Source organism: Musa acuminata, chromosome BXJ2-3 (genome assembly GCF_036884655.1).
Source record: "Musa acuminata AAA Group cultivar baxijiao chromosome BXJ2-3, Cavendish_Baxijiao_AAA, whole genome shotgun sequence".
NCBI classification, from domain to species: Eukaryota; Viridiplantae; Streptophyta; class Magnoliopsida; order Zingiberales; family Musaceae; genus Musa; species Musa acuminata.
Window position 1 is genome coordinate 2,729,043 of NC_088340.1, and position 11,495 is coordinate 2,740,537.

At 36.0% G+C, this 11,495-nt stretch overlaps 2 protein-coding genes across 2 annotated transcripts; one reads left to right on the top strand and one right to left on the bottom strand.

Moving 5' to 3' along the window:
- Positions 1–1,196: 1,196 nt before the first annotated feature.
- On the top strand, positions 1,197–5,657 carry LOC103976952 (nucleotide-sugar uncharacterized transporter 2). The gene is made up of 7 exons (XM_009392318.3): positions 1,197–1,542; positions 2,682–2,833; positions 2,980–3,188; positions 3,279–3,372; positions 3,923–4,089; positions 4,166–4,336; positions 5,133–5,657. Exons 1-7 carry the CDS (start codon positions 1,464–1,466, stop codon positions 5,416–5,418), a joined length of 1,158 nt encoding a protein of 385 aa, XP_009390593.2. The 5' UTR covers positions 1,197–1,463; the 3' UTR covers positions 5,419–5,657.
- A 3,303-nt stretch (positions 5,658–8,960) lies between these two features.
- LOC103977354 (zinc finger protein 3-like) lies at positions 8,961–9,386 on the bottom strand. Its single transcript, XM_009392848.2, has one exon. It carries the CDS (start codon positions 9,384–9,386, stop codon positions 8,961–8,963), a length of 426 nt encoding a protein of 141 aa, XP_009391123.1.
- Between the last annotated feature and the right edge of the window lie 2,109 nt (positions 9,387–11,495).

The window sequence follows — 11,495 nt, forward strand, 5'->3', positions numbered from 1 at the left end:
AAATGCTATTCTGTCTCTTTTTCCTGCATGTCCAAATGCAGATTGATAATAATATTTATGGATCTCAAGATGAATGCAGGATGGGATATGAAGTCTATGCACAGGAGAAACCAATATTCCTATCATCTTTCTTTATGAATAATTAGTACTCAGGATGATACGTAAAAAAAAAAGATTATTTTCGTGTCTCGAATCTTCACTATCCGTAACCTAAATATATGAAAATTAACCTCATAATGAGATGTTAAATGAGCCTTATGTTGTGAAATATGTAGGTGAGACATCATAGTCTTGGAAATATAGCATTGGAGTTTAAGCCTTCTCAAGCATATCTTTAGCATTATCACCTTTTACTATAGTCATCTTGGTGTGTAATAATTGATCAATTGAGAGAACTTAGACCAATATGAGATTCCTTTGTCTCTACACAGCATTTGGAACATTTAACTGTATCTTAAGGATGTAAATATTGTACTAATAGAGTATATTATGAGCAATGCTCCATCTGGCTGGCAACTTAGGTCATGATTCAAGTCACCAAAGGTGGATGCCACCCACATCCTAAAGAGACCCAACACCCAAAATACTAACATTAAAAGAGAAGGGAAGATTAAAGTCACACTCATGAAAGCTACATTTAACTTACTTTTTCTCATACCTCTCTCTCTCTCTCTCTCTCTCTCTCTCTCTCTCTCTCTCTCTCTCTCTCTCTCTCTCTCTATAATTCCAATACATGTCACAATGAACCATTACAAGCCATTTGGAAGAATCAGACAACATGATTTTATACATTAAACATAAGCTTACTCTATCATCATCCAAGTTGATAAATGAAGTCACACAAAGTGCAATCTCCACCAGCCCACTGACCTACAATTGATTCTCTCCATGCTTCCAGCTTACTCATCACACACAAGTAGCAGCCTCCACCAAACCTCCCTTTTCTGTCACTTAATTCCTCTCTTTTCTCTATAAGTTTAAATTATACATATTCATTATAGATTTTTTTTTTTTTTGTGTTTCTGAAATTCTCAGTAAAAATCTTTTTTTTTTATTATCATTGATATGTGTTAAAAATTGAAGGAAATAGATATGTAAATTATTTATCTTCAGAGGGATGGATATGTTATTTGCAATGCAACAAGCCAATAGGGAAGCAATCACCACCCTCCATCTACTGCAGCGCGAGAGAAGCCTTAGATCTCAACCGTCCATTCGAGGAAATGAGGCCCCACTTGCGCCTAAAACTTGGGCACAGTCGTGCGACAGGGAACACCGACGCCACTTTTCCTTCGCCTCCAACCGTCTCCTATGTTTTCGTCGGCTCGATCAAATCCGGTGGGGGCTCTGAAAAGATCCGGTCTTTCTCACCTGCCGCTGCTCTTCCGGGGTTAATCTGCGGTTTTGTTGCCGAAAGATGAGATCTTCCGGGCTGGCCTGATGCGTTCTTGGCCTGCGTCGGAATGGGAGTGTGGGAATCCATTTTGGGGAAGGATGGGAGGAGGTTCGTCAAGCGCAAGGACAGTGATGCCGGGGAGCACGGTATGTGTCTCTTCTTTAATCGATGGCGACAACCGTAATGGCGCGATTTCTGAATTATGGGGAGTAATTCATGATGAGGAAACACGAATCTTTACCTAAAATTTTCTTTCCCTTCAAATGAGTGGAACTGGTTTCATGTTTCATTCGATTTGTTCGTTTTTGTGTCGCTCGGGACATGATTCTTATGCCCCCGAGAATGGAAGAATCATCCTTTGTATGGGCATTATGGATTTTCGAGCTTTAGGGGTTTCTTTCTTTGTCACTGGCTTTTCTTGTTTTAGAGGAAGCTCTCTTATTGAGGAAACTGATATATGGGTTTGATCTGAGCCTTAAACTTCTCATCTTAATCCTTTTGCTTCCCTCTTCTCGGCGATTGCCTTCGTATCATTCCTTGCTTTAACTTTTTGTTCTCAAGTTTCTAACAATGCAGTTCCCTCGAAAGAGCTACTAATATTGTAATGTGGACCTTGATGCCATTGCTATCTGTTTCTCGTTTTACAGATTGATGCATCATTCCTAATCCCGATTGCTTTTCCCCAATGTTGGTCTTTAGATACTGTACCTATCTTTTGGTCCCTATCAGATTTTCTTCCCGAAGTCATCTTTACCTTCTTTTACTTCTTGCAAAATTACATCTGCTTAGTCAAACGACTGCTGCTTTTCTTGTCCTGCCTCAGGTCGTCTGTGTGCTTTCTATGTTAGACTTGGTAGTGACTGGTGCAAAGATTGGACTTTATCTTAAACAAACCGTCTGATATTGGATTCCTTGAAGCTTCATTCTTTAGATCATGCTTGATTTTTGTTGCTACATTATACCATCTAGCAGTCACAAATAATACAAATGAGATATTCTCATGTGCCACTATAGATGCATCACAAGTAGAAGAAATTGGAAAACATCGAGAAGAAATTCCCTTTTTTTCTCTCTCTGTGGCAACATCACTGTGATTTATGCTGCTACTTTCCCCACCTTTGCAACAATGTTGAACCTTTTCTCCTATTTATCTACCTAAAAGCAAACAGAACATTTCCTTTTCATAAAGATGGTATTTGTCTATGATATGATAGTAGTGAAAGAGGAATCAGATAGGCTAAATGGATTGTTGGTTTTACTCCTATCTCACTTCTGTGGCTGCCAGGTCGAGCACTGGAGGAGCTGCGAAGTTCCATGTACAGTGATTTCCATACTTCAGAAGGAGCAAAACGTCAGCAGCAGAGGTTATGTGGTCCATTTGTGGCAATGACCTTTAATTTCATTGTTGCTGTTGGAATAATCATGGCTAACAAAGTGGTGTGTTTCTCATGTCTCCTACACCAATTAAGTTGGTGCTTGCTATATTTTGAGAATTCTAGTCCTATATGCAAAGTGTTCCGTTGAATTTTACTTCTTTTTTTTCATTGTGTAAGAAAGAAAAAGCCTTACTGCTTGTTTTACAGGTGATGGGCAAAGTTGGGTTCAATTTCCCTGTTGCCCTTTCTCTGATCCATTATGTAACTTCTTGGTTTCTCATGGCCATCTTCAAAGCGCTTTCTCTACTGCCTGCTGCACCTCCTTCTAAAGCCACACCATTTTCTTCTTTATTTGTCTTGGGCGTAGTGATGGCTCTTGCCACTGGACTAGCCAATGTCAGCTTACAACATAACAGGTGAGACTTATGCTAGTACTGATGAACCTCCATCTTGTTCTAATGCTTTGAATGAATTGTTGCCTTTTCTTAATCTGGTTTTTATCACAGTGTGGGTTTCTATCAGATGGCTAAGATAGCTGTGACTCCAACAATCGTTCTAGCTGAGTTTATGCTTTTCAGCAAGAAGGTCTCTCTTCAAAAGGTAAAATTTTTTGTCTCTCTATGTATCATCTCCTTTATTTTGAATTTTGTTTCCCATGATGAATTGAGCAAAATATTTTATTTGGAAATGATGGGCATCTTATAGAAGTCTGGTTCATTTTCCATATATAGCTTCCCAGAGTCCCCTCTTTTATGTCTATACCCTTGCAAAGTTAAATTTTGCATGAGCATGCAGCAAAAACTTAACAGAAAAAAATCTAGTGATTATACATCCGAGAGTCCAAAATGCCACATGCTTGTTCTGACATAGGTAATTGCAAAACAAGGGACTTGTGTCAGTGTTCAAGAAAACTACAGAGGCTCAGATATTTGGTTATAGTGAAAAAGATGATTATGTGGATATGCATGCAACTTATGAATTTTCTGGGGAATGCACCTAAACATACAGCTGGGAACAGAAAGGAAGGCTTTATATATTCATGGAACCATTTTATTTGAATCTTACTTAGGTTTAGCTATCAGTTTTTCTATCTTCAAAAGAAAAGCCTCCGTCAGTTTTTTCCTATATTCTTAATCCTTGGGCAATGCAGGTCATCACGCTAGGTATCGTTTCAGTCGGTGTGGCTGTTGCTACTGTCACTGATCTAGAATTCAATTTTTTTGGTGCTTGTGTTGCATTGGCATGGATTGTGCCTAGTGCCGTAAATAAAATTTTATGGTCAAATATGCAACAAACAGGCAACTGGACTGCTCTTGCGTAAGTGCTGTAACCAAATCTTCCAAGCTTATCATCTTGTCTAAAAGTTCTTCTAAGTCAGTCGATATTTGACCAGGTTGATGTGGAAAACAAGCCCAATTACCATATTCTTCTTCATGGTTTTGATGCCTTTGTTAGACCCACCGGGTGTGTTATCCTTTGGTTGGAACTGGAACAATGTAGCTGCCATCGTAATATCAGCTTTATTTGGATTTCTGCTTCAATGGTCAGGGGCACTGGCACTTGGGTGAGTCTTCAGGCACCTTTAAGATTTTTCTTTCAGCAAGAAAAGTTCACTCTGATAATGGTTTGGAGATTCTCATGTAAATCTGTTTTTCTATGTTTTAGTTCTAAAAAATGTTTATCTTTGCTGGTTGTCAATAATTATAAGGTTCATGTGGATGCACTTTCAATAGGGATATCAAGTAGTAATATTTGATATCTTCACTGCACCTACACAACTAACTTATTGTAATATTCACATACCTGAAATGCTCCATTTTGGAACTCCACAATATTTTGTGTATCTCAGACTTCACCTGTAGACATGCTTATTTTTTTCAAACTTATTTCACATTATTGTTTAAATTTGGCTTTGTTAGAATGTAGTTCATATTAGTGAAGGTAGGCCATCAGCAATAGAAAGCTTAGGTGAAGTCACAAGTAAAAAGCTACAGGCTAACCTGCATCTAATATTTCCACAATTTACTTGATTGTTTTTCTATCATTAAATAGAAAAATATATACCATTTAAAGATAACCGATAGATGGTTTTACTTGTTTGGGTTGCCAAGCAAATGCTTAAATGGTTTGTGCAGTGAAAGTGGTCACAGGTACCTCATTTTGACTCCCTCAGATGTTTCTGCATGTTGTTTCATTATATTTTCTTATTTCTTTTCTAGTTTTGTTTCCATCATATAACTGATAATGATATTTGCATTATATTTGGTTGTTACGTGATCATATCGAAATGCCATTGTGTTGCTGCAATAGCAAAAGGTCTTACGTTTTCTGATGTTGTTCAAAACATGTGTACTACACAGTGCAACATCTGCAACTTCTCATGTTGTTCTGGGGCAGTTCAAAACATGTGTTATTATGCTTGGTGGATACATTTTTTTCAAATCTGACCCAGGAATGGTCAGTTTGTTCGGAGCTGTTGTTGCTTTGTGCGGAATGTCATTCTATACTTACCTCAATTTGCGGGACTCAAAGGAGTCATCAGCGGGGGCAATCAAGCAGCTACTACCAAAACAGAATTCATTTTCTCTAAAGCCGAAAACAATCATTGATGAAGAAGACAATACAGATGCCATCAACCCTGTTTGAGATGATACCTCCATGGAGTGAGCTAGGCATAGGCATTTGCTCGACTAAACATCTTGACTACTATGTTTTATTCAAATGTCTCTTTCTTCTCTTCTTTTTATTTTTTTTTTTAATTTGCAATTTTGATAAGTGAAACGTTCTCGCAAAAGGCTGATCTGTGTATATACGCGTCCATTTCTGGAATTCTCAAGGGTTACTTGTTATCTTTTTATACGAAAAAGAAAATTCTACCTTGATGATGTTCTTTTGGAAGTGTTAGTGGTATCGATTTGTGTTGATTGAATAATGTGCAATGGCACGTCCTATTTGATTGGAACACAATGGCCAGGACCAGTTCATGTTATCTTTTGAAGAGTGAGACTGTTTTATTTGCTATATGGTTCATATATACTCTAGAGAAAAGTTCACAGAGAGGTGTCACATCTCATTGAAACACAATGGCAGTCATGTATTCTTTTTCTGGAACTGTTGATAACCTCATATGCTGGAAGTATTTAGTCACTTACTGCCTTATGATTTACGGAAAGACTTGTTAGATTCACACATACTGATATGGCCTATTTTGGATCCAAAACACGTCACACCTGGTGTCACACGTCAGGTCAGAATCTGTACCAAACCGTTGCTTGGTATGTCTCGGGAATCCCGAGACAGCATCGCCCCCAAGACACGATAAGTTAGAATCCGTACCAAGGCACTGTTTGACACGTCCATCACGTCAACCCGCATACGATCGACCCTCGAACAATAGTATAAAGACCTCTGGCCGACATCCGGCCCAGGGGGGAAAACAATTCCACAAACAACCGATTTGCTTGTCGGAGGGGTCACAGTCGGGAATCACCTGACGAAGGCCTTTTTTGCAGGCAGGCGCTCACCCCGAGCCACGAACGCCTCGACCAGGAAATCGTCACCCAGTGAGGGAGATCGAGCTGTCACTTATCTCAGGAACGGAAAGATGCAGCTCAATGCTGACGGTGCTAGGACCAACAAACGCTGACCAACACCCCATCGCGAAGGCTCGACCTACCTGGGCGTCCAGCTCAGCCAACAGAGAACTCCCGACATCGACCCGTGGACCTAGCCGTGCTGACTCATCAGCCACGACATCTTTGTTCACTAACATAAACCTGATAGGGTCAACTTAGTCCAACATAGGTTGAAGAGTGGGGAAACCAAGGGCTCATAAGGCAGTCGTGTCTCCCTTACCCTCAAAGGCACCTTTTGGAGCTCTATGGCTCCGAAAGGACAAAATCGTGCAGGTTCACACTCACCCAAAGCGGACAATCCCTCGCACCCCTAAGGTACATCGAGATAGACCAAGTGGTCCCATATCAGATTGGCGCCCACCGTGGAGCCTGAGCGACCCAAACCCCCCTTGAGCCCTTGACTCCCAGCGATGGGGGATCACCTGATAGGACCAACTTAGTCCCACATCGATTGAGAAGTGGGGGATAGACGAAGTGTGGTCCCCTGTCACATACTTCTTTGCAAAAGTAACTTGGTGATGTCAAAGACTTATACGAGCAATATGGAATTGACCTGTGTATGGCTCAAGCTCATAGTAAAGAGAAACCATTCTCATTAAACCTGCCTTGAACTTTGTCCAATCCATGCATAACACAGTTATAGTTGACTTGCATTCGATCTCGATATCTCCTAAATACTAGCAGCTTAGCCTTGTAGCAGTCACCTTGGAAGGGCTACATAACCTTCAAAGACCTTCCATCTGATGAGAGAGAGAGAGAGAGAGAGAGAGAGAGACGAGGCTGGTCTCCTCAATCCTATATACACACCATTGTGTTCTCCTCTCTTTAAATAATTGCAATCTACTTAGGTATTAATGTATACTATGAGTCTACAATATATGAATGCTAACGCTGTCACCCGTCATGTTAATCCAAACATAATCACCACGTAATCTCTCGTGAGGAGTAAACAAAACTGTAATTATAATATGGGCCAATGGAATTTGTTTAAGTCTCTCTAATCTCTTGACCTCACTAATATAAAAATATTTAAATTTTTCTCTCCCCTTCTTTCTCATAAGTATCTATTTTGTATCTATTTCACAAAGTTTGACACTACCTTTCCTTCGCGAAACGAAAAATAATTTAATTTATATTAAATATCATCATATCGATACTATCATATCTCGGAAGACCACTTGACGATTGATTCGATCGGTGGATTCGAACAATAATTCTATATTTTTCATAAAAAAATTATATTATATATTTTATATATAGTATTTTTTTTAAAAAAAATCTATATTTTAGATATTTTCCAAAAGGTACCCCTCTTTTTTTTTAACAATGTCCTTAATTTTAAAAAATCCAAAATATCCCTTAATATATATTTTTTGCCAAGTTTTATGGCCCATTTTTTTTTATCAGTTTTTAATTGTTATAGTATTTTTATCTAGCTTGTTTAGAGTGTTTTCCAATAGTATTTATAGTGTTTTATTGATATATTAAAAATACTATAAATATTATTGGAAAATATTATGAGTGATATCATATCATGTCACTTTGGTTATCATTACTCATAGACCATTACAGTATTATATTTTTAGATTTATAATTAGTTTGACTGAGATTATAATTATATTTAGATCATTTATAATGTTTTCAATTATGTTTTACAGTATTCTTATTGTGGTGGTTAAAATACTATAATAAATAAAATACAATAACAAGTAAAAAAAATTAAAATATAATTTAGGTGTTTTTAAAATTAGACATACTATTATATATATATATATATATATATTTATGCACTTCAGTGGAAAATGATAATATAATGAAAGATAAAGATGGGACAAAAACACGAATATAGGATATTAAAATAAAGGACATAATATAATTTTCTTCATGTCTTTCACATATTTCATAGATTTTATCTAAAATGTTCATGAATTATTGGAATTTTTTATTCAAAGTTTATGATTTGTTAGTATTTTTAATTAATGAAAAATAGGTTTAGGATTTTATAAATTATGTTTCTGTTTTATTTATAGTAGTATGCATGTTCAGAATTTTAGTTTTTTGCTTAAATTTTTAATCATTTATAAGAATTAATGCAAAATTTCAGAAGCCTCTCTGGAAAAAAAAATCATAATCATAATTAATTATAATTTTAATCAATTAGACTTAGGTCTGACCAGAGTGAGACGACAAGTAAGCTCGATCGAATCTAATCAAGTATAGTTCAAAATCGACGACAAGTAAGCTCGATCGAATCTAACCAGGTATAGTTCAAAATCGATGATTCAACAATCGAATCAAGTCGAGTGAGGAAACACACCTGATACAAAAAAAAAATTAAAAAAATATATCAAGCAGAGAATAAAATATTGATACATCGTAATTAGAGTAGAATTTTCAACAAACTCATAAGGCAAAGAAATCACTAGAAATCAAATGTAATCCATAGATTCCGGATGTCTATAATCCATATCAAGGTGTAAAGACATGCATGTCTTGCATGATTATTTTTATTGCAGTAGTACGAAAAGGGTCCATATATATATATCCCTTTGATCAAAGATGAAGAGTAAGGTCGAGTTCATCTTCGTCTCCGGCCGTGCCATTCTTCCCATCAGAAGTGGCCTTCAGGGACGAGGAGCCTCCCATGGGTGCTTGCATCGCTGGTGCCACTTCAAATCTTAGAGTGGGATCGTAATCTGCAAGCCCTTTTGCTGGGAATGCTTCATGGGAGTAATCGTGCTTTCTTCTGTTGTTGGAGGAAGCAGAAGCATGTCGGAACAGCTTATCAAGATTTAGAGCAGCGAGTGCCGGAAACAATGGCACTTTCTTTTTTGCTCTCTTGGCTGCATCCCTCTCCTTTTTGTGTCTGCTTTGATGACCATTTAATGCTTGTTTGCTGGGGAATATTCTGTCGCAGTACTGACAGCTGAAAACCCTCCTTTCCTTCGCATCATCTGTTCTCAGCCTCTTATCATCCATTTGAGACGCTAGAAAAAGAAGAAAACATGTTAAAATGATATCTAAATGTTGATGAGGTTTAAAGAACCACTAGCAACTAATTTTTTTTGTTGGGGTTGTTTGACGCTAGCATATTATCTATATGAAATCTAGGTTTTTGTCACCGTGACATCAACGTGGCACTAAAGTATTGGCTATGTTGTTCCGACACATTGATCACACGATATCACGATGTTGATCATATGACTTCAACATAGTGTACCCTTATGTTGATCATATGTTTTCAACTCTATGATATCGAGGTATTGACTATATGGTACCCTCATCTTAGCCACATAGTATCATGTTGTTGGTTATAGCATTAAGGTGTTGCTGAGGTATTACATGGCTTCGACATGTTAACACTATGATGCTGATGTGTTGGCTACATAACGCTCTTATATTAGTCACGTAGTGTCGTATTATTAGTCATACGATTTCAATGTCTCGACCACATGGTGCTTTGTTACTGTTCTTCTGACTCTGAGGTGTTGATCGGTATCTCGATATATCGATCACATGATTTCGACATGTTAATCAATTAGGTATATTATCAAGGATAAAAATGATGAAGCTATGACTATAGTAAATGTTTTGAATGGTGGCAAACAATAATAATGCATTAAAATTTCATAAAGTCGACCAAAGTATTATTGATATATCACATAACATAGCGAAGTATCTTAGATTTCATCGATTCATTAGGGTTTTGTATATGGAATCATATCGATGCAAATTCTATTTTTCTTTTAAAAGAAATATAAAGGGAAACTATTAGAATAAAGATCTGATCTCTATAGACCAAAAAAAAAAAAAATTGTGGACGAGAAATTTAGTTGGAAGATTTGCAGAAAAAATCACAAAAAAGAACAAAAAGAACAAGTTATTATGAATCACAAATCTAGCATAAAATCAAAATAACTAAGAGCAAGGAAATATGAAACATACATTTACTGATACGTAGCTTCTGACGGGACTTTGTGACGATAATGATGATGATGATGTCTCTTATGATTGAGTTCTTACCTATACATATAATAATAAATAGAGAGCTGAATAATACAAGAATGGAAGGATGTGATCATTTTGTGGTAAATAATCAATGCATAACCAAATTTCTTTCCTTGTATAATATGATGCATTCCCCTTTCAATAACTATAGTAGGAATCCCGTCAACTCATTGTTACCAATCATGTCTCTCAGTTGTGATGACACATCTGTATGTTCATTCATGATGAACAATGCAGTAAAAAAGGTCTTGTACGATTCCAATGCCACTTTTATTTTATTTTTTTACTAAGAATAAATTTTTATTTGCTAAGAAGAGAGTCTAAAGGATAATACAGATCAATCCTACAAAATGGATGTTCAATTCAAAAGGAAAGCTTTCCTTTCAAAATTGGAAGGTTATGCTACCCTTGCCTTTATCAGCAGTCTAATGTGTGGTTTGGATATATATATATATATATATATATAAATAAAAAAACGTAAAATAAGGATATAATATATATGTATAATTATATAAATATACACACATTAAGAAATACTCTATGAGTATTTACTGAGAAAATCATATTAAATTTATTACATATTTAAATGCATAAGTAGTGCCACTATTCATCTGCATTGATGCCATTGTTAATTCATATAATAAGATTATATATGGCAGGTTTATATTTTTGTATTTCTTTTGTCCTCTTTTCCAAAAATAAATAAAAATAGAATAATGAATGACAGTTGTTCTAAAAAATATTTATATTTTGGATATTTTTAATCATTATCCCCATTTGGTTTTTCCCTATAGTCTAATTTGAAAAATATGCTGATTGATCCTTAACATTTTTTTTTAAATATGTTATAGTATTGTTTTTTTTACTTTTTATAGTGTTTTGACCACCATAATAAAATACCATAAATCCTATTTGAAAATATTATAAATGGGTCAAATAAAAAATTATACTATGATTCAAATATGTATTTACAAATAAAAATAAAAATTAACTTATTATAATATTTTGGCTACCACAATAAAAATATTATAAAACATACTCGAACAACTCCGTAAATATTCTAAATAGACTCCTAACATC